Raw genomic sequence first — 23,928 nt, 5'->3', positions numbered from 1 at the left:
AAATTTTAATCTGAGCCCCTTGGCTTCTAACTTCTTGATACACCTGTTTGTTTGCCTGCAGCTCTATGATGTTGAAAACTGCCCACCTCCAAGCCATCTCTAGAAGACAGAGTTCTTTCCATGCACTACAAAGCTCTCTGCAACAAGTGTCTGCAGAAGTACTTGACCCTACTTCTGACTGACCACCACCCTCCTCCAGGATCTGGCTCACAAGGCTGGTATCTGTTCCCCATGTTCCCTCGTATGCCATGTATACCCACCATAAGAAGGGAGTGGAAGAGGAATTTGGTTTTGCCCTACCAGCCCCAGTAATCCCTGAGCAGAACACAGGGCAGCTGCTCTCCCTGGTAGCCTTTGGGAATCTCTTTCTTCATCATTTACTGCAAACAGACAGGATGGTGCTGGACAGATGGAGCAAATCCTGGGCTTGGACAAGACTTCCTGTCCTTGCCAGAGGGCCTCCAACAGACATTGCTGTGCAGGGAAACAACTCCAAGAAGGAACTGAGCATGCCAGTGCTGCCGAGGAGTAGAAACTGCTCCGAAATTGAATCCTTACACAGCAAGGATGCTCCTGACATCTCCATGATTTCTATCCAAAGAATGGCTCATCCAGATGTAGGTGGACATATGGCCCAGCCATGAGCTGTGGCATTCCCCAGTGGTTGCCATCTGGGTGATGAGTCCACCAGGACCCCAGCTGGCAGATCTTTAAATAAATTGAAACTTGAAACACAACCTCTGTGGTCCACTGGGGTTCAAACTCTGCCTTAAATCTTATATGGGCACATCCATGTGACTTTCCCAACTATCTTTAAAAGGAATAAATGATACTCGGTGGTCTGTAGATGAAAATAAGTCCTAGATTTGGTCATTATTTCAGTAGCTCTGGGTCTGTACATCAACAGATTAAGAAAAGACTCCATTTAGTACGCATCATTTTATTTCTTGTTTAGTTTTTAGTGTTTGAATAATGTTTTTTGTGACAGATGTAATGTGTCACATTTACATGCTTTTAGAGGGGAATAATGCCTTATGACCTTACACTTCTCAAGAGTCCCTCAACCACTCAACTGTGAAGCTGTATACTGCAAATAATCACTTCAGCTGGCGCTGGGTAATCCCAGAGGTACATTTTGTATTAGATTCACTTTTCAGTGATTTATTTGTAATTTCTGCTAAACCACAGTTAAAGCTATCTAGCACTTGGCTGATAGATCAGCAATGGGTAGCCCTTAACAATGACACAGTTTGTATGAAGGCTGATGTAGCCTGAAGTCTGAGAATACAGACAAGTGAAGATGTTGTATGTGAGAACCAATGCCCATCATCTGTCTGGAAGCTGGCTTCCAGTGCACAGTGCTGCTGCCCCTCCAGCCTTCTATGTTGAGCTGTTACTGCTCGGGGCCCAAGGTAAATCACAAGCTGAGCCTGAAAAAGGAGAAACTGGCAAAAATATCCTTTCAGCAAAAAAGAAAGGCTGCTTAAAAACAAGTCCACGTGCTTTTGCCGTTGCCACAGATTGGTACCAGAACCATTCAGGCCCCAGGAGATATTCCTCATTATCTCTCAGCTCCATCCGTCCCAGTTAGCTGTGTCCTGGGATTGTCGGCCTCATCTTCAGTCACTTCTTGGGAGCCCTCTCCAGCAGCAGCATCCCAGTCCTGCAGCACTGCAGCAGGCGCGTCCCTAGGAGTTGCACTCCTCGCAGTGGCAGGAGAGGATGTAGCGGTATGTGGCAGTGAGCCTCATGCCACCTGAGCAGCGCAGCCGCATGGCCTTCAGCTTAGAGGTCTGGGGCCGGCAGCAGTGGCAAGTGGAGCGGAAAGGCTGCTTTAGGACAGTGCTGAAGGACACCATTGGCTCTGAGCGCGATGTCTGGCTGCAACGTCCTTCACAGCGAGCCAGCAGCACCATCTGTGAAGGAAGAGAGATGGGTAAGGAATGTCCTTCCAGTCTGGCTGACCTGTCATCACCGACCACATCTCTCCATCCATGGCACCCCCACCCATCCCTCTGCAGTACACTTTGTCCAAGAGAACTGAGCAGGTAATGAGGGCAGAGAAAAATGGAGTCCTTCCTATTGTCCCAGATACCATTACTAGCAGCAAACAAAGGGCCTGGTTCTTTGACAGCTGACCTTGGGCTCAAAAGATTTGCAGCCAGCCCTGTTTTCCAGGCACAGTGACTGCAAGTATGGCTTGCTGGCCTTGGGTTTATGGCAGCCAAGCCCTTAAATCCTCAGCCAGCCTAGCGCTTTGGTTGGGTATTTTCCAGTGTTTTGAGTTTATGTGCTAGTGATCAGCAGAACTGGTCATCAGGATCAGTAAACTTCTCAATTGCTTAGAAATATAAACATATAAATTAGAAATATAAAGAAGCTCAGTTTATTGCTTCTAGAGAATTATGCTTCTGGCACTGTCTTCTGCACAGATCGCTTTGAGCATGTATTTGCAATTGTATGCATAAATGTATTATTGCATCAGTTGTATGTGTGTAAAATGCATTGCATAACACAAGGCAGTGAAAACATAGACAAGCATGAACTGCTTGCAAAGCATGGGGGTTCCTTAGTAAGATCTTCTGAAAGCCAACTAGGCTCCATGATTCTTCTCCTGGATGCACCAGCTGAGCTATTACCAGAGTAGGTCAACTTGCACAATTAGAGGTGCTAAAGAATGAAATCCCATGGGAAGTCCACTGCTTCTGTTCCCAAAAATCCCTTGTTGATAAGTGGAGATGGCTGCAGTCTCCAAAGCGCCACATAAAACATGGAAAGGACCTTCTAAAAATGAGATGATCATCTGGTTAGAAGCAGCTATTACCACCTTGTAGAGCTAAGTTTAGTACAATTTTAAGCAAATTGTTATTAACCAGTACAGATTTTAAACTAACTTTTTGTATCAGACAAGCAAGGGCAAATGTGATGGAGATGATAATGTATGCACCAAAAAAGTTGTAAGTTTATCCTATAACCAAAGAAGAAAATTATCATATTTTGACCATACTGTACACATCTCACGACTTTTCCAATCAATCCAGAAGGACAACTATAGATGTGATGGCAAATATTTTGCAACATTAAACACTTCTAGTATTCTTTCACTTCACACTCTCAACTGGACACAAATCATACAAGTAGGTATATCAAATGTTTAATTATCAGAAGCACTCTTCTTTAGATAGAGTCATGTGGAAAGGCGAAAGGAAGAGAGAATATTCATGGTATCGAGTACTGCCAGCATTAATGGTGTCCTTGGAAAGAGCACCGGTTGTCAGTAATGAATGTACTTTGCACAGTACTTAAAAATGTCTCTTCCAAGAGTACTTGCATGATAAAGTATTACTTCAAAATGCGTTAACATGTTAACAACTACACTTCCAGTCAACAGAAGGAAGGTGCCTTCATGAGCTGATGATCTGGGCTTGCAATGAAGCATCTTCCACCTTGGTTTTCTTGTTGGCTCTTTGATACATTTGCCATCTTTCATAATTCCAAGCATGAATTTACTGTTTGCTTTCCTTTGACCATAGAATCATTGAATCAGTTGAGTTAGAAGAGACCTTTAAAGGTCATCTAGTCCAACTCCCCAGTGTTGCCTATTCAAAACCAATTCACTCATTTGCTAGCAATAATACGACGGGAAGGAAGTTTCTGTTGAGCCACACACCAGCTTTAGATGTATTGGCAACTTTAAGCTCCTTACTATCAGCATGTTTAGTGTAAATAAGAGGGAAAAGGAAAGTTATCTGGGCTAGTGCCCAGAAGAAAATCCACTTTTGCCCCCTGGAAGACAAAACTCCCTTCCCACAGCAACAGGCAAGCAGCTGGAGAAGGGCAACATGCCTTTCCCACAAAGGAAATACAGAAGACAGGACATGTAAAACAATTAGTTCCCTTCCATTTTTCTTGACAGCTCTCAGTAGCTGTCCACTTTGACCAGTTCATCAGATTGTGAGCTCTGTCACAGACTTCCCAAGCATTTGGCTGATATGGAGGCTGAGGAGGAATCCGACTGCAGCCTGCAGTCACATAGAAGAGAGTTATAAAGACAATGCAGAATAACTGCATTATTCCTCAGGAGTGGCAATAAGGGATATAAAATGGCCACCAGCTGCTTTCTGGGAGCTTCAGAGGACTTCCAGAGTCCCCTCCATCCAACACTTCTATAATTCTGTGATTTTAGCCCATATGTGATGTTGCTACATGATGGAGGTTACTTCAAATGGTTGATGCTTCTGGAGCTGGAATGATTAGTCACTTCTGGCACATTTCTCCTCAGGATTTTTCATGCCACACAGCTGTGCTCCTGTATCAGCAGGTACTTCCAGAAACACCAGAAAAAAAAATAACAGCCCTCAAGGACTATAGAAGAGTTGCAGAAGTTTAATTATAGGGTAGAATCTCTGTCTCAAGCTTCCTAGTGCAAAGACAATCAATATTTCTTCATTATGCAACTGCATTTCTATTTGCTTAGCAACCTTTGTCTTTAAAAACATGTTTCATTCTGTGGAGATGATAATTTTAATCTAAAACTTTGCTGGCTACCTAGCTCTTCAGAAGAGTATGGTTAGTATTAAGACTGCGTAAAATAGAATTATATACCTCTAAGATAATCTGAGATCATCTAGTCCAACTATCCACCTACCACGAATATTGCCCAGTATACCATATCCCTCAGTGGCACACCCACATGTTTCTTGAACACTTTAAGGCACAGTGATTCCATCACCTTTATGGGCAGCCTGTGGCAGCAAAGTTTCACAGAGTTGGTCTTATATTTTATTTTTGGATTATAGTGTACATTTTTTGAAATGGCACTACACCAAGCATATCAAGTCAAGCTTGCAGGAGAAATCAATTCAGATTTTCCATTTTGATGGCTTTCTAAACTTCTAAACTAACCTGAAACCCTCAGCATAATATAACCCCCTCCTCATAAATCCCAAAGAGCACCAGCAGATTTTGGCAGGTGTGCAAATGAGTTAGAAATAGCATCTACTTTAAAAGCTTTGCTTTGCCATTTAATCAATAGCACCAGCTGTTTATTACATCGCATACTATAGTGCAATAGAGATTATCGCCTAAATTATTAGTAATGATATGATGGCATGGCACAGTAATACAGTAAGTGTATATATAGTAAAAATGTGTGGGTATTTTATAACCTGATATCCATGCCTCCTGGCTCCCCTGCTCCCCCGCGCATAGTAGCCTGTTCATGTCACCTTGTGATGCTATTCACGGAAGTATAGAGCAATGCTAGGCAAGAGCAGTGGGGGTCCTGCGTGCTTGTTTGAGCAGCTAGTAGAGTATGGTTTTTTTCCACTTCAAGTCAGTAATCTCATATCCATCTGACAGCTACAGAACAACCACATTCTGGAAATTTAGAAGTTTTTAACTGGTTTGTTACTTTTGGTATTAGTAGCCCCATTTTCTACACTCTTCAACAATGTGTTGAGGCCTAAGCGGATGTGCTGAATGCATGAGCAAAGACTTGCATACAGCTTTCATGGCCTGGCTGCAAGCAGAAATGGCAATCTTCAAGAGCTACCTCCTGAGCAAATGCATTCCAATGTTTGCTAAACTTTTGTACACCTGATACTTGTCTCTCTGGCCCAGATTCTTTACCGCTAAGCTATCAGCATGCCTCTGGTACATCTGGAGGAAGCACTTGTGACAGCTGATACCATAATTTATGAGGATCTGATTGAGATTGCAAGGCATTGGGGAAATGGCCTCAAGTTGCACCAGGGGAGGTTTAGGTTGGATATCAGGAAGAACTTCTTTACAGAAGGGGTTGTTAAGCACTGCAAGAGGCTCCCCAAGGAGGTAATTGAGTCACCACTCCTGGATGTGTTTAAAAAACATTTGGATGTGGTGCTCAGGGGCATGATTTAGTGGTGGGCTGTTAGGGTAGTATGGTTAGGTTGTGGTTGGACTTGATGATCTTGAAGGTCTTTTCCAATCTGAGCAATTCTATGATTCAGTCCAACACATCAAAGGCTAGTGACAGAGGTCAGACAAACTCCAATACAGTCAGAAAAGTCAGTACCTCATGAGCTGGCACACTTATTTCTTTCAATTCAAAGGAAAACAAGCTTTACAGGAGCACATCACCTTCTTTCATCCCTCCTTTGTTTTGTCTATACACTCTGTTACTATAATGTTACTTTTCCAAAAGCTTTGGAAACCTATTTTCTACATCTGCTTGACATCACAAGCAAGAGGAATTTTAATGGTTAAATTAGACCTGGGTAACTTTTCCAAATGTAACAAAACTACTTTTTATGTGGGTATAACTGGCAGCCTCTCCACAGAAAAATATGGTAAATGTAATCCTTGTTTAACCAAGATGGACAGCAAAAGTAATACATCTTGCAATTTCTGAAGTCATTTTTAACTTCTGTAATTCTGTGCTTTTCTTCTTTTGAATTACCACTAAGAGGGAAAATGCACAGAGTGAAAAAAGATGGCTTGGTGAAACCAATGCATCACTCCAAAAAAGGGCAAAATCTCTGACAGAAATTCAGTCCTAGCTCCAAAATGGAAACACAGTGGAAACAAGAAGTACTGCAATTCTCATAGCTACTCCAGCAGAACCTTCCTTTTTTTTTGACTTGTTTACGTTTTATCACAGTATATACGGGAGCAGACATCACATCTAATTTTCATTAGCAAGTCTAATATTGATCTGTGTTTATATGCTAGATCCAGAACAGAAGCCATCTGTTTATCAGAATGATTCAGATCCCTGAGACCTTAACAAAGAAAGAGCTGAACTTGACAAACGGAGAGGTAACAATATTTTCAAACATGATTTCCTTTAAAGGCCTCATTTAAAAAAAAGTCACGGACATTTCTGCAGTTAGTTACAGCTGTTTATGTCAACAGCTTTTTATATCAAAGCTCTGTTTTAAAAGAATATGCTTTTCATCAGATTGCTTTCCTTGTTCTCCTTTCCATCATTCCCAGTTTATATGCTTGATTATTTTTCTCAGCCCATAGAAACAATAAGAAAACAAGTTGGTGGTGGGATTCTTTCCTTATTTCCTTCCCTCCTTCCTTCCCTTCCTTCCTTCTTGCCTCTCATTCTTTCTTCAGAAAGCCAATGTTCTGTGTGATGCCTGTAGCAGCAAGGTCTCCACAAGAGGAGACTGGAATATGGGAGCCTTTGGCCCTGGTCTGGAGAAGCCTCATCCCTCTTGCTCCAGGGCTGAATGGCCAGAAGTGAGGCTACGATCCATTGTGCTCATCCTCTTGTTGGAAGCAGTGTGCTGGGGCAGTTATAATTTCGGTAATGCTGGATACTTTCCATATGGGAGGAAAATCTAGTATGGGCTAAAATCAGAAAAAAAAAAACCCTCTTCTGAATCACAAGTAATATATGCTTTTGTTGTTTGAATTCAAGAGCAGTAGGATAAAAACCTCTGATCTCATGCTGCTGTGGATCAGAAGTAAATATTTACATAGCATGAAAGGCAGCACTGGTATGAAACCAATGTTAAGGAGACTCAAGCTTGGCTGTCCCACTTGCCCATTTTGGAAGCTGTCAGCTTCTTCAGCAAGCAGAGGGAGAGCAAGACATGCAGATTATTCATATAACCATAGAATCATAGATTGGGTTGGAGGGACCATAAAGTCCACCTTGCCACAATCCCCTGCTATGAGCAGGGCTGCCACCCACCAGACCAGGCTGCAAAGGACCCATTCATCCTGACCTTGAGCAACTCCAGGATGGTGCCCAGCCTCTGCAACAGCCTCTCTCCGCAGCCCTTGAGCATTAAGCTGGGTTGATTTTCTTCTCTCTGTGCTTTATTTTACACTTTCTGTCCTGCTGCTGCTAGTGGTATTACCTTATCCCCATGCTGAACCTGAGAAGCAAATAATTCATTCTATGTACAAAGACATCCAGGTGGTGAAAGAGTCAGCCAACATGGCTCCTCTTGACTCACAAATGCTCCCAGGTTCACTGTGGATGGGCTTTGCTCCTATACCGCAGCCAGCCTTTCTTCCCTAAAACCCCCACTAACTGCTCTGTCACACATCCCAGCTGGTACAAGTGCTGGCATGGACTGCCGTCCCTCTTCATTAACTCAAGGAACTGGGTGTGTGAGGTAGATCTCTTTCTGAGGAACAGTAGAATGGCCAATGTGAAGACCGCATATATACTGTCTTAGTTTGTTTGAAGCAAATGATGACAAGATAAATGGGACCAGCAGGGATTTTTGCATTGTTTCTCCCAATTCTTTTTCTCTGTGCAATGAAATAAATGACTGTAGGCTACATATGTGGACTCCCAGACTTCTTTGACATTACATTTTTCAGGCTTGAAATCTCAAAGGAAGGCTCCAAATAAAAGTTCATTTATTGGAGGGGCTAACTGGGATAGAATCACAGAATGGTTTGCATTGGAAGGGAGCTCAAAGCCCACCTATCCCAACCCCTGCCATGGGCAGGGCTGCACCCCACCAGCTCAGGCTGCCCAGAGCCCCATCCAACCCAGCTTTGAGTGCTTCCAGGGATGGGGCATCACACCTTCTCCACAGTAAACTACTCTTCTGAACTCACTCATCTCCTTGGTGTTGGCAGCTGAGTCCTGAGAGTGCTACTTTGAATCACCTCATTTACTGCATGTTAATCTGACCATCACCATGTATTTCTCCTTCTGAAGAAGAAAGAATCAAAGACTTCCTCTCCAGCTGATGCGTACACTCAGATGCCTCTACCTCTGTGTATATCTGTGATTGGATTGCAGGAATTTATACAGAGGAACTCACACAAAATGACTTATTTTAACACTTCTCCTGCAGGGGAGCAGAGCCCTTACCTTTGAGCTGCACTTGTACAAGGGATGGCTGATGGAGTCCACATAGTGATGCCTCATGCAGCGGCTGGGATCGGTGTCAATCATAAAGGAACTATCTGGTTTGCTGTCCGTGTCTCCCATCATTGCCAGGAGAGAGAGCATGGAAATTGAAGCTGCGAGTACATGACTTCCCATTGTTGAGGAACTTTGCTGTGATAACAGCAGAGGGAGGTAGAGGATTAAAAAAACACCAAATACTGTGAGCCAGTTCCTCTCCAGGAAAGTGAAAAGTCTGGTTTAAGTCTCTTAGTTGTCATTCTTCCTCTGGAGTTAGAGTTTGCTGAGATTGTAATCCATCAGAGAATCTCCCGCATAGCTGGAATAAAAACACCATAAATCACGATCCTGACCAAAAACAGCTCTGAAGAAAAACAGACATAAATAATAATAAGGCTCATAGGATTTTTGCTTGCCAAAATACACTCTCTGAGGGAGCATCATTCCCGCAATAGGTATGGCACGCGACATTAGGAAGGAGATGTGTTACTTTAAGCATTTCTGCATCATTTTTTTTATCATGGAGAACCTTTTAACATTTCATATTACAAGTGTTACAGCACCCATCTTGTTCACTCAGCAGTGTCCCTATTGGGCTCCCCTCAAAACTGGTGATGGATAACACATCAGAACGGGAAGGACTGCATATTCAGTTGATGTGTCAAAAAGCATGCTTAGAGGCAGGGTCAGGCTGCCTTCTGCCTTACCAAAGGGAATTTCCCAGGCAGTAAATGGAGAGGAGGGAGACAGGTGAGGCTTCTGTAGGGATAAGGGACACAACTGGATCATGACTGGGCACAAGCAGTGCAGTCTCTGTTAATTAAAGAGTAGGATCTTAAAAACACATAGTATTCCATAATATCCAAGTGCATTCCAGCTGTCAAGTGGGGAAAAGATAGATCTGCAGGTGGAGTCACACAGATTGCCATTCAGTCATCTGGGTTTGTAGCATGTTGGAGACCAGGAGAGATCCCTCAAAACCTGGCTTGAAACAACACTGAAAAGCCCTTCAGGGGAACATCTCCCTGGACTGCCCATGGCTGTAGTCTTAAACGGGTGATTTAACTTTGCTTTTACTACACGGAGCTACAGCGTGGAAGAACTGTGAATTATACTGCTGGAGTAAAGAGCAGTTTTCAGTACAACTTAAAGCTCAAGGCATTTCAGAAAACTATGACAAAAAAGTTCACTGCTCATTTAGAAATGCTCCCCGAAGCTTCTTGCATATTTAAAGAAATGCCATGTGCCCTTTAATGCCTTGCACAAGACTCATTCAAAACAGCTTTGTGCTTTGCTCACAATACTCTAAGATGACAGATACTCATCTCTTGAACATCCTGAAATGGCAAGACCTCCCCACCAGAGTGTTCAATTATTTGTATACTGCGAGCTCGCTCCAGTCCTTTTGCAAGAGGAACACATAGAAGCAGTAAACACTTCCAGAGCTTGTCCAAGCTGGGAGTCAGGACTTGTCAGGCAAGATCTCATGCTGGGAAGAAATGTACGTAATTAGGGATGATCTGTGTGTTAGACATTTATGAAAGCCTTTTTTGGGTTCGAACTATTGTTCATGTGCCTAAATAGAAAAGGAAAATTTATGTGACTGTATTTAACTAACAATATAATTTTTTTCCCAGCATCTGATGTATGACCCGCTTAGGTCATACTTCTTAGCCATAGAAGTCATAGAAGTCTTTTCTGTAAGCAAATGTCTTACAGTAGATGTGGCTCTGAAAAAAATACTATGTCTTTTCAGTACAAGGAGCTTAAGCAACGCTAAACAAGAATCTCAGATACATTTGTGCACACTCTCCGTCATCTCAACAAATATTCCTCCAAACATTTCAGCAAGACAAGAGGGAAATCTCTCTGTCATGGGAGCTGGGACAGAGCCCTCCACAGAAGCAAGACTGTGGTTCACAGAGATGTTGTCCAAGCATTAGCTAACAGGAGGAGTGATGCACTCTTTTTTGTGTTTAACCTTTTACCTACTTTCCCATTCTTTCTAAAGAGGCTGACCAAAACACTGCTTGGCAAGGTCTCTCTCCAGCATAGTTAACCAGTATTACACACCCAGCAATTCCTTCTCTGTCCAAGAAAATTTACTTGATATTGGATGGTCTCATCTCATTTACTGCTATATCCAGGGATCCCCATTTCCCACTCTCTCTGTCCCACTGTTTTTCCTCTATCTTTTTACGGTTTTGATCAGTATGATTTAATACAGTGAAAGAAATCTGGTCCTGGCTCGGTTTTCAAAGGCTTATCTCTCTAGTTTACTTCAGGAAATAATTGAATGACACAGAGTCTGCCTCACAAAAACACTGTGAGAAAGTTGAGAAGAAGGAGGGGAAAATGTGAGAAAAGGAAAGCGTCTGTACCTTCTTTAGGATAAGCACAGCACAAAATCTGCACAAAAAGTCTTAGCAGACTCACAGCCTTTTAAAATTTCCCTGACACTTTCCTGGCAAAGAAATGAAGTGTAACTTGGTAATAAAACTCCAATAGAACACAAGCAGAGTGTTATATTTGTTAGTAAAAAGAGACCATCTTTCTGTCTTTTGTGACCCATCTTTCGTGAAAAACTGTGATTTGTTGCTGATGGACATACTGGCAAAATGAGCGTGTTGGAATTGATGATGGGACTGCAGACAACACTGGGATATTTGCACCTCCAATATCTACTGTCATGCCTATGTGAGGTATACACATACATTTCTCAAGTACATAAACCATATACTATTGAGCTATGTAGAAAAATATATATATCCCACTGGAATATTTGGACATACAGAAGTTAGTGTGGATTTGGACCAGAGGTAAAACATTTTTTAGATTGGTTCTAAAAGGTCTAAATATTTTCACTCAGATACATCACCATGGCATGACATTCCCACTTCCAGCTAAAACTGTGCAATGGAATATCATTTCAAATTAGCACTCAGATTTTATTTTATTTAAAACAAAACAAAACAAAACATTCTTTTTTGAAACACTGTCTGAAATTATAAAATACTACACATTACGCGGCATCAGGAATTACATCTGTCTGTCCATCTGTCTCAAAGCAGAAGTACACCTTTAATCATTGTTATAGATGCACTTAAAGATGATATTTTGTGTTCTACATCATTTGGAACATACCACTTTTTTGGTCAAAGTCAACATATTCAGATCAATTTTTTTAAAAAAAATTTTATTTGAGCTGCCTTTCTCCTACTTTCTTCTTACCTGAAAAACTGTGGTGAGCAGTCAATCTGCCAAGCTAAGAAAGAGGAAGGTGAAATGCTTCTGTTCTACAGCATCCCATAAAGAAGAAGATGCAGTGGTGACTACATATTCCTAGGATGAAAATTGGCTACGAAAAATATTTGGCCAAAGAATGAATGAAAATAACTGCTTTCCATTCTTTCAGAATTCACTGACTTGAGCATTATGTGTTGCTAATAATAGGCTTACAAGTGCACTTTCCCTAAAACTGCTTTTTCGGAACTCATAGGGACATACCATGCTAAATTACAGCTGTCATTCAAAACTGCTACAACTGTTATCTAAAAAGTGAAGGGAAAAATGGAAGCCATCCCAAAGCCAGATGATGCAAACATTCAATCTAAGACTGCACCACACATGAATATTGGGGCAGAGTTAAGGTTATTTTAACAAATTTGTGTTATCATTACCTGTTCTTTGAATGCTTGAAATAAAGATTTTTTTAATCACAGTCTCAATATAATTTAAATAGCAGAGGAAGTTAAGATTTTTGGTTTGCTCTAGAATCAAAATAAAAATTCCATCATCTGGAATTATTTAGTCAGTTGCTTTGAGAGAACATAAACAGAAATTCTCCTTTGCTATGTATCTTGGAAAAAATCAAGAAATGAGGAATTCTCCAAAGATCTATTGGATCTGCTCAGCTTTTACCCTGGAATATAGGAAGGGAGCAATGGAAAACCTCATTTCTGGTGTACTTCCATTTAGCTGTTCCCTGCTTATGAGCCTGTGAATTAGGCATGCACGTATATTCAGCTTGGCCTTCATTTGCAGAGTATTTTTTGTTCTTGGTACTCCTGCTTTATGATGATGATGCAGTTCAATTCAGTCAATGTCTTTCATGTTCCAGAGGCTGCCAAAATCCAGTTGGAGCAGCAGTGTGTATATATAACTAAGCCCGGCCTTGCGTGTTGTGCATATTTAGTAAACACAATTACTTGGAACCTGCCATGTGGTTCCCTCATTCTCAATTAGTTATGTAAACTGAAAAGTTATAAACCACTCAGTTTCTCCAAAATCCAGCCCTAAAAAACTGTTACTAAATGTGTGTGTTTGTGTTTAGATTACTGCTGCTGTTCTGAGAAAAAAGCTGCAGAGATCTTTATGAGGGCAAAGTGGATTTTCTGATAACTTTGTCATACCTGGAAAAAATTAGATCAGAAGAATTGATATTTGGGGCATTTGCACTCTGCTAAGATCTGAACTGGAATTGTGCTGTGTGGTTGTCAGCAGGGCAAGGGAAGTGGTTGTACATCTCTGCCCTCATGAGGTCCCACCTGGAGTACTGAGCGCAGGCCTGAGGTCCCCAGTACAAGAAGGAGTGGATCTGTTGGAGTGGGTCCAGAGGGTACGAAGATGCTTGGAGGGCTGGAGCACCTCTCCTGTGAAGAAAGGTTGGGCTTGTTCAGCCTAAAGAAGAGAAGGCTCCAGGAAGACTTCACTGTGGCCTTCCAGTACTTACTTACATGGGCCTAGAGGAGAACTGGGGAGGGAGTATCTGTCAGGGTATGTAGTGCTAGGAAAAGGCATGATGGCGTTAATTGAAAAGAAGGTGCATTCAGATTAGACATCAGGCAGAAATCCTTTACCCAGAGAGTGATGAGGTCTTGGCACAGGCTGTCCAGAGAAGCTGTGAGTGCCCCATCCCTGGAGGCATTCTGAGTCAGGTTCCATGAGGCTTTGGGCAGCCTGATCTAGTGAGGGTTGTCCCTCGCTGTGGCAGAAGAGTTGGAGCTGGATGGTCTTTAAGGTCCCTTCCAACCCGAACCATTCTATGATTCTACTGTTAGGATTTGTTCTGCAGAGTTAAGCTCTCCACTGCCATGAAAAGGGCCATGAAAATAGATAGAGATGGGAGGCGGGGATGAGCAACCAGTGTGCAGCAGCCACATTACATGATCTGCTCCCAGGCCTCCTCCAGGCTCCACAGCATTTTGATGGCTTCCAGGCAATGTCACCTTCCACACTTTGCCCAGGAACTGCTCGAGTAACATCATTGTGGGACAAAATCACAGAGGTCATCATTTGAGCAATTTAATAGACCAGTTTATCTCATAGTAGAGACAACCTAACATGCTCTGCCTGATCCTGCTTGCTGTCAGCTCAGAGATTTTATAAGATCCTGTGTATGCTTTAGTTTTGTTAATAAATATGCTTTTCTTCTCATTGTGTTATTTTACTGCAGCCATTTTTTGCCAATGAGGTAGTTGGCCTGCCATATGTGCACTCAAAATACTTTTGTATTTTGTGACCATTGCATTGTTAGAGAAATATTTCCATGCAACACTCAGACAGATTTCTTCCCTCCATTTTGCCACAGAGGTGGCAAAGGGGTTATGCAGTGACCATTAGGACATAGGACTGGGAGCCCTTGAACAAGCCACAGGGATGTGTGTGCCCACAACATAAAAGCAGTGCAGCTCAGTGAAATTCAAGAAGAAAAGACCTGGAGATTCCTGGCTACCAGCATGAGAACGGTAGGAAGAAACAAAAAGGAAAATAGAATAAATCACAGAATCATAGAGCAACTTAGGAGGGGAACTCGAAGTCCATTCAGTTGCAACACCCCTGCTATGGGCAGGGTTGCCACCCACGAGGTCAGGCTGCCCAGGGCCCCATTCAACCTGGCCTTGAACATCTCCAGGGATGGGTCATACATAACAGGCTCTTAAGAAGGGGCTTGAGCCTCTTTATCTGGATGTCCACAAAAAGGAAGCACATATTCTGGTCTTACTGAGGGCTGCTTTGCTCTATGGCCTGCCAGCCAGCAGTTGCAGAGCACTGTCCCACAAAACCCAAGAAGAAAAAATGGACACTAGCTCTGGACAGCTAGAAATGTTAGACACACTAGTGGAAAAACACCTACATTTCATTTTCTGCTCTGAGGTTTTGCTAAATTTTTAGTATTTCTGAAGAAAAATACCTGTGCTGGTAAGCAGACTGAAAAAGAAAATGAAATAGGAAAACCATGGTAATTCATAAGAAAAAATGGTCACTAACTGCAGCATATGCAAAGGAAGAACTCATGGCTGCTGATGGCCCTGGAGCAGGGAGCTCTGGTGGCTGCTCTGCAGGGCCCCACAAGTGGGGGCACAGTGGGGGGACCAGGAGAACGAGATGGAACAATTCTGGCTGAACAGCACTCGAGCAAGCCAAGTTTCACTCCCCTTTTGAAGTCTCCAAGTGTGTTTTCAGTCCTCCAGGTAGCTGAGAGGGGGGAGTGCTACCAGTGCTGCTGGGCAGTTGAAATAACAACGTCTAGGGGGTGCTGCGGGCTGGCGCCCAGCCAGCAGACAGGCAGGGACAAAAATGGAGAAAGGTTTTTAATACACTTGCAAAGAATAGCTACTAGTAGACAAAAGAGGGCTTGTATTTTTATTCTTTCTTTTTGCTGTCTGTAGGAAACTTTAAATAGATCGATTAGAGGCATGCATAGGATCTGTCTCTAATGAGCCCCAGAGCAGTCAGAACTGTTTAATGGCAAGGTGATGCCAGCTTTGGACTCTTTATTCAATCTTGTGTCTTACAGAGCAGTCCTGATCATCAATTGGAGATGGAAACAGGGAGGAATCCAGCTTTGCACTTGCTCATCCTAACAGTACTGAATGGCGTTGCCCCTCAGGTTCAGAGCCAAGCTATATTCAGAAAGCCCCCATCTCTCCCAGCAGGAAACCAGCAGGTTGGAGCTGCTGGGCACATGCAAATATTCCCAGCTGAGCATTAGCTATAGGATCTGCTTCAGTAATTAGCTCTGTGTTAGTCTTATGACCCAACATAAGTTAAAATGACTCTTGGCCAAATTACAAGTTGCTGAGAGGTCTAGGGCATTTGGGCATGTGTTCTCTTACCTGTTGGAGCGTGCTACAAAACAGCGGATGTTTCTGGTTTCCTGGCTTTTATTATACTGCTTGTCTGATGATTAGAGATTACTTTAATGCATTTACTGAAGAGCCGTAGTTATCACTAGATGCAGGAATGAGTTTCTCATTCTTTAACATTAAGCAAAGACATCCCTGCCACCAGGATGAACAGTGTGCTATGCAGCTGGAGATAGCCCATGACTGAAAGAAATATTCTCTGTAGCAAAATCCTCTCTTCTTTTATAGACAGGCGAAATTCAGACTAACATCCATGCACCTCAATTAATTACAGAACCTAAGCATTTGGCTCATGGTAGCAATTTTATGTCATCTAACAGCATTCCCCTAGGTCCCACTCTCTTTGAGCTGTGCTGCTATGACAGTAATGCGATTGTCACTGCCATGGTATGCTTAACCTTTGCCAAACCAGAGTGGAGGCATTAACTCAGATCTTCAACTCACATGTCTTAAAGGGCAATGTAACCTGTGCTGCCTCCTCTGCTGAACCGACGTCTGCAGCCCCGTAACAATCAGCATGAAAATGTGACAAGCGTGAGCCATAACAGTGATTGATGCAGGTAGAAGAATAACAAAGAGAAGCTGAAGAACAGCAATGCAGTGAAATTCCTGGGTGCGCTGTCTCCATGGCATCAGCAGCCAAATGTTGGGATGCCAGAAGAAAGGCTGGAATTGCCCATGGTAGGAGGGATCTCTGTGAAATTCGCACAGTGAAATTCCAACAAAGGGGACAAGAACTGTTGGTGTCTGAAAGTGGTAGTGCCACTGCTACCCGGGTAATCGTCTGAATTAGATTATGTGAAAAAAGAAGGAATATATAGACCGCCAGCTGCTCAAAGGCTTACCACAACCTTGCTTTTATTGTTCAGCTAAGTTAGAGGTGGGGCATCAGAAGGATTCCATGCATACCACTGCTGAGAAATTTTAATATGTTCCACACTGACACATATAAAAAGGAAATAACAGCTGATCATATCCAACAGAGACAGCAGCATCTCTTCGTATGCCTGCAAAGAAGTGTGGGCAAAGTGGGGTGCTCTTGGTCAGAGGCAGACAGCTGAGCTAACCCAGCAGCAATCCAGCATTTCTATTGCCAACAGGCTTGCATGAGGGCTGTTCAGCAAGAAACAGGGAAAGAGCAGGAAAAAGGTGAAGTGGGCACGGCTACTCACCCCTATCCCAAGATACCAGGGTGTGGGGAAGGGCAAGGAGTGGAGTTGCTGCATGCTGAACACTGATGAAAAGAAACACGTGGTTACACAACCCACAATGATCCAATGGAACAAGATATCACAAGGGCAAAAGTTGAGCAGGGCTCAGCAAAAGGACTCAATATATATGGGAGGGTTGCAGTCTGAAGGGTTTTATTTTTAAAGAGTTTTGGGAAGGGCTGTAAGCTCTCAGGACTCTAAGAGCTCAGTTGATGGGGCTAGGGAAAAATCCTCCATGGCAGCAAGTTCCCCTGTTGCTGTGTGCCCCAGGGTCTCTGTGCTCTGCTTTGATGCAGCCGCTTCCAGCAATGCTCAAGAGGTGATTACTCAAATAACAGGGCACTGTACCGCAGGCTCATGTAGCGAAACTTTTTCAAACCTCAGAGAGGCAAGTGCCTCCTGGTACTCAGCAGGACATTGGAGGCAGAGGAACTTGTTCTATCTGTAATAGTAGTTGGTAGTTGTAATTACAATAGTATCGTTTGGGAGAAATGGGATCTTTTTAAAATTCTACTTTCCGTTAAACAAATGATCTTCCAGACTTGTTGCAAAAACGTGTGTCTCAGTGACTTCACCCAAGCTTTGCAACATAGGTCTTCAGCTCCCTCCAAAGTTCAAGAACAATCTTGGTCACTTCCTAGTGCATCTGGCAGCAGACGCATCGGAAAGGGAAATGGGGAATGAATTCAATTCCACAAGGGCTCCTTGTCAAAAAAGTCACTGTGGGAATCAACATCAGCCTGCAAGAAGGTGGTTCACCTCCCGACCACCCTGGCAAAAGATACTACAGCACTGGCAACTCAAACAAGCAAGAGCATATATGGGCTGCCTAAGCCTCTATGGCACGTTATGGGTTGTTCTGTTGGGGTCAATAGCTGTTGCTGAGAACAGCCACAGTTTGGTGGCTGCCTGGGGTATTGCTACAGCTAACTCTACACAAGGCTGTCTGTAACAAGACTGTAATTAGAATAAGCAGAGGTAAGCCTCTAATTATATCCCTTAACTAAATTAAATTTCTTCCTATTTTGTAAGTTGGAAACATCTTCTATTCCTTCCCCATTTGCTTGTTACTGGAAAATCTTACAGTATATTTTTATAAAACCAGTATTACAAATCAGATTGCATTGCTCCAGCATGAATAACATCAAGGTACAAGTCACATTGGTAACCTCTGATTCAAGCTGGTAAGTAATTACTCACTAAATAGTTCTATTTAAGTCAAGGGAATTATTCATGTGCATAACTGCTCACAGATATGAATAAGGTCTCACAGTCTGGGCAAAACTGAGCATCATTAGCAATTCAACAGGAAAAAAAAAAAAAAAAAAGATCCTAAAACATAGATTTTCTTTGGAGGAAGGACAAATAACCACAGCACTGTGATTATTGTATCCACATTCACTAACCTGCACCAGACATACGGGTTGTTCTAGTAGGAAATAATTTTACAGCGAGAAACTGATTTGGAATGAGTGTGTATCCACTGCTGGTTTTAAATAAGCATTTCATAAAATCATAGAATACTCCAAGTTGGAAAGTACCCGTAAGGATCTTAAGTATGGAGTCCTCACCTCCCAGTGACTATGACAGTGACTAGGACGGAGTCACTAAACCCTAGAAACTATAATGTTTAGCAATGAAAGATTGTTCTTTCATCTCTAAAGAGCTGCAGAAACTTTAGCAAATCACTTGTCGTGCCATCAGTCAGAGGTAGAAACAAATAGGATGTATTATGGGGATACTGTGGGAGAAATTTAAATCAGCTTTAAGGGTAGGATAAGAAATCTGCTTGACAGTCACAGAGGAGTCAGTGCACACACACTGCCTTGCAAAATCATATCTGTCACAAGAAAAATATCACCTCAAACACACATTCAGTTTGAGTCACTCTACTGACGCTGGAACATTTAGCTAATGCAGCACAAACAACTGAGTCTGCTCCTCACATTGCTTGTCTTTGTTACTCAGGTTTTGTTGTTTTGTTTTTGCTACTGAACCCATCAATCTGAACTTTTAAAGGTTGAATTCTCTTACCTGAGTCTCAGCAGAGAGATGGGGCTTTCCTCCTCAGCGGGGTTCTCTCAGGGCACTATCCACTCCAGAGGACTGTACTTACACTGCTCTACTGCTTTATCTCTTGGCTCATAACAGCAAAACTCTTCCTTTCTCCCTGAGAGGCAGAAAACAGCCATGCTCGTCCCCTGACACCGCTGCACAGCGACTCGATGCCCCGGCATGCCGGGATTTCGAGGTGCCGAGAGCCTCCCCCTCCCGCAGCGGGCGGCCGGGGGTCCCGAGCAGCATCCTCCCACCCCAGCGACCGCCCGCCCGGCCACACGCACGGCGCGTCGTGCCGAGGGTGGGCTACCTACTAAATATACCCTGCGGGGCTACGGCAAAGGCAAACGCCACGGCTTCTCTCATAGGCTTCAGCCAATCAAGGATAGGTATGAAACCTAACCGAATCCGTAGCCAGTGCTGTCCAGTCTGTAGTAAAGCTTCCCAGAAGTTTGGATAAATAACAACGTGCAAATTAAGGGTGCTCCCATGGAGCGTGACACACAAAGCTAGAAATAAATATTGCCTGTTGTTTTGAATTATTCAGAGTGCTCCAGCAGATGACTGGCAAGAGAAGGTTGTGCATAAGTAGCAGTAAAAGTGAACAGCTCGGTTTTAAAGTAGCAGGCTTGCCTGCATCCATAACTCCCTACTACAATGGGACAAAGCCAGTGATGGCAATAGCAACAATTGGGGCAGCACCCAGCTCGTTCATTCACTCCAAGCCATACAGTGACAGCCAGTGCAGAGGTGCAAACAGGAACCCGGCACACTCACAAAAGTAGAAGTTTAAGCAAGTTGCTCAGACTGTGCTACCTCTCTGCTTGCTTACATCTTTCAGGCAGAAGACAGATCTAAAGACAGGATTAGGAGACAGGTACTAGAGCTGTGCCCAGTTTACGGTATCACATTTTAATTAAAAGCCAGCACACAGAGAACATGTGTTTGTCAGATTAAGTGCTAAGTTTAAGCCCATGAAACACTGGAGGAAATTTATTTGTGCGCTTACCTTCAGCAAATGCTCCTTCCTTCCTTCCCTTCACTCCTCAGAGAGCTAAAAAGAGGTCCTGTTGCTTCCAAATGCTTTTGTTCTGCTGTCCCTCTGTCACATGGTTTGCCTTTTATATTTGCAACACACAAAAGTTAGGGCTGTTTAAGAGAGAGGGAGAGAGAGGGAGAGAGAATGTCAAATGGAAAAGTGCCATTGCAGTCATATATCAATCAGGGCAGCGGCAGCAGCAGCTCACTGGCAAATGGGAATTCCGCAGAAATGCAAAGCTCTTGTTATCTGAGAAATCACAAAACGCCACCAGCCAAGCTCCCCTCTGCAGGGACTTCTTGTTATTGGCAAGCCAGGGAATAGAAGGAAACGTAGGCTTTTGTTGTTGTTGTTACTGTTTCAGATCTGGAGATATGTATGCAAGGGCACATGTAAGACAGCGGAATACAAGTCCTGAATAAAATTCCATTCTAAATAAATGCACTGTGTACAAGACAAAGTAAACCACAGTGCAGTGAGGTAATTAGAGCTAAGAAAATAATCTGAAAATAATAATTAAAAATTTTTGTATGTATTTGCACTTGGAAAATATCCATAGGGAAACTGCTTTTTCACTGAGTTACTCATTAATCTCCTTTTTATCCTGAGAATTATTTTTTAGATTTTATGTGAACTGTGATTGATCTCAGATATCCTAAATTCAAGCTGTGCTGCTTTACTGCAATTGGTCGCCTAAATCATCTGACATTCTCGGGCTTCCCAATTGTGTAAGCAGACAAGCATTTTCTGTATCAGTATTTGTGTGCAAATCTGCAATTCAGGTGCTTCAAATGATCAGCCCCAAATTCTGAAATTTCTCTCAATAGATCTTCATATGCTCTCAAAGGCTGAGATATTTAAGATGTCTAGCTAACATTCCTTCTTTTCTATCCTCCGTAGATTGTCAACGTTTGAAAATGGTTTCCTTCAAACCTTTTACACAAATATTGTCTTTTATGCAAAAATGAATGCTCTGGAAGGCTGAAGGCAGACTCCATCCAGTGGAGAAACCTACTTACAACGTGAGCATCCCAAACATGTTTGTCTTTGCATGGCTCTGGATGCACTAAACCTCTTTTTGACTCCCACAGTGGAGCATGTTTTCCTTCCCTTTTGGAGTGCCCCCTAGTCGTCCCGAGGCACTAGGGAGCACAAGGAAGAGCAGACCTTATCTGGTTAATTAAAAAATAGGCGACATAGCTGGCCATTCACAAGCTGGATCTGTTCAGAGGCACTGGCCAGCAGATGGACGGGGTCCTGTGTCGATTGTGTTTGAACTCTAAAGGAAAGTTGGTATTTGATGGATGATGTTATTAACTAAATGTCTTATGTAGTATTAGATCAAAGAACAGATGGAAATTATGCCTTAAAAATAGAATAATCTAAAAGGGGAATGGCTTGTAGATGAGTAAGCATCATGGAAACAATAAAGAAGACATTCTTTGGCTTGCCTTGCTGCAGAGCCAGGTTTGACTAACAGGATAAAAAATTGATCCACTTAGGACTCACATCCTTAGGACATGAGTTTTCCTGAACATTTTCCCCTTGTATTCAGTACTTGTTTTGCCTTTTTAGTCAACCCTGGGCTTCTCTCACTTACCATGTCTGTACGGGCTCTCTGCCTCTTTTGTTGTGGATACCCAGTGTGGACGATGACTGAGCTCAGCATCATCTTCACTCACTTGGAGCAGCAGGCTGAAATGCCGCCCACAATCTGGCACTGTGCTTACCTTAATAAGACTATCCAGAACAATGCTTTTTAATTTAGCCTACACTTGCTTGTTAAACTAAAGGCACTGTCCCTTTGGTCATTCAGCTGCCATGTCCACTTGTCTCTGTTTATCTATGAGAAGGAAAGTGGCTCAGATATCTGGTTGCTCACATAAAGGACCTGGCATGTCCAAGACAAAAGACAAAAGACACACCAAGCAGCTTCTGGATGAAATCTGCCAAGAGATGGTAGATAACTCACATTCCTTACTGAAGATTACACTTCTTGAGTTCTAAAAGGTACAGCATAGGTTTGTTTAGTTTGTGTCATCTATGGAAGAGAATGTTCTCATTAGTTACTATTGGGTGCAAAGCACGCATTAAATACTTAGTAATTAGCAATTACATGTCAAACAGTGATACTTCTGAGAGGTAGTGTTTATCTGGCTTCTGACACTACAACAATTTCCAAATGCAGGAAAATCTGCAGATATTGGACTTAATGTGACAACAACAACAACAAAAATTGCATTCACTTTTTCATCGTCAGCTTCAAGACCACATTTGTCAGTAAGTGAAAGTTAATCAGCAGTTAATTAACCTCATAGGCTGGTGACTTACAAACTGACACTCCCATTTGTGGTCTGAATGAACTGAAGTATGACTGAAAGCGCAAAAGTAAAAGTATAAAAAATAACCCCCCCTCCTCCTTCCAAAAGAACCATAGAATCATAGAGTCGTAGAATCTTAGAGTTATCAAATCATAGAATGGCTTATGTTTGAAGGGACGTTAAAGATTATCTAGTCCCAACTCTGCTGTGAGTAGGGCTGCCATCTACCAGATCAATCTGCCCAGGGTCTCTTCCAGTTCCTTCATGGCTCCATAGATTTATGCATATTCTGTCTGATGAGGTCTCAAACTTATTCTGCTCTTACAGTGGGAAGAGACTTCACTCTCCTGCCTAGAGGTTCAGGGATACGAGCTGTATGGGAAAACTGAGTGCTGCTGAAGACTGAGGGAAAGTATGACCTGAGTACCTCAGCCTTCTCCATGTCTGTTGAAGCTAGTTCTTCTTTCTCACTTACCAGATGGAGTACACTCTCCTTTGCCTGTCCCTTCAGCCTGATGTATCTAAATAAACCCTTCTTATAATTTTCCACATCCCTCACCAAGTTTGATTCCATATCACCTTGGCTTTCTTGGTTCCATCTCTGCATGTCCAGATAGCCACCTTATATTCTTCCCAGGCCACCGATCCCTGCTTCCTCTGCCTATTATTTTTCCTTCTTATCCCTCAGTTTGAATAGCAGGTCCTTGTTCAGCCATGTCCATTTCCTGTCTATGGCCCACAACTTTTTCATAATTGTTCGTAAATATTCATCTTCTCTCAACCACTGTAATTTAATCCTTCCCATAAAAAGTCATTTAAAATAGAATAAGCACAGAACACAGATCAGAGATATGTTTTCAGAGATGATTAGGCATATGAAATGACCAGATATTTGATAAGATATTCTGCTCTCAACTCAATTTTAACCAGAGATCCCTTCAAGGGTAGCTTATCTCACCTCACAGCTATCATCTGAAAACTGAGTGTAAAGCTCTTCCAATGGCAAATGGAGTTTCCATTCCAAATTACTTTCATTTCAGGATAGTTTAAGGTAGTCATCAGCAACAGTCTTTCTCCCTGTGAGCGACAAACAGCAATTTGCTGACAGTCAGACTAAATTCCTATTTTTTAGATAGGTAGAATTAAATCAGATAAAGGACTTAGGCTATAGTTCTGAAGATAAAGAGATTCACCTCTGTGTAGAGTTCTACCAACATCCCTCACAGATTCCCCATGAAACACATTGCAAACCTGAACTCTTAGTATACTTGCTTCCATATTCCAC

At 42.6% G+C, this 23,928-nt stretch overlaps 1 protein-coding gene across 3 annotated transcripts; it reads right to left on the bottom strand.

Annotated features, from left to right (window-relative positions):
• Positions 1-924: 924 nt before the first annotated feature.
• NDP (norrin cystine knot growth factor NDP) lies at positions 925-23,619 on the bottom strand. Of its 3 annotated transcripts, none has more exons than XM_031556951.2 (5): positions 23,602-23,619; positions 20,293-20,432; positions 19,260-19,395; positions 8,831-9,185; positions 925-1,916 (listed from the first exon to the last, which is right to left on the bottom strand). In XM_031556951.2, exons 4-5 carry the CDS (start codon positions 9,002-9,004, stop codon positions 1,689-1,691), a joined length of 402 nt encoding a protein of 133 aa, XP_031412811.1. In that variant the 5' UTR covers positions 9,005-9,185; positions 19,260-19,395; positions 20,293-20,432; positions 23,602-23,619; the 3' UTR covers positions 925-1,688. The 3 variants fall into 3 exon arrangements, with proteins under 3 accessions (XP_031412811.1, XP_010722356.1, XP_019476635.1); XM_010724054.4 differs by lacking the exon at positions 23,602-23,619 and adding an exon at positions 20,531-20,548; XM_019621090.3 differs by lacking the exons at positions 19,260-19,395; positions 20,293-20,432; positions 23,602-23,619 and adding an exon at positions 9,574-9,706.
• Positions 23,620-23,928: the final 309 nt, after the last annotated feature.

This window comes from Meleagris gallopavo, chromosome 1 (assembly GCF_905368555.1).
Source record: "Meleagris gallopavo chromosome 1, MGAL_WU_HG_1.1, whole genome shotgun sequence".
In the NCBI taxonomy this organism is placed as follows: domain Eukaryota; kingdom Metazoa; phylum Chordata; class Aves; order Galliformes; family Phasianidae; genus Meleagris; species Meleagris gallopavo.
The sequence above is the reverse complement of the archived record's forward strand: the minus strand, read 5'-3'. Positions and strand labels throughout refer to the sequence as shown.

Excerpts from the sequence above, each read along its gene's own strand:
- NDP (XM_031556951.2), bottom strand. The coding sequence starts at position 9,004 with ATGGGAAGTCATGTACTCGCAGCTTCAATTTCCATGCTCTCTCTCCTG. Across the intron at positions 1,917-8,830 it reads TGTACAAGTGCAGCTCAAAG|ATGGTGCTGCTGGCTCGCTG; the intron begins GTAAGGGCTCTG and ends CTTCCTTCACAG.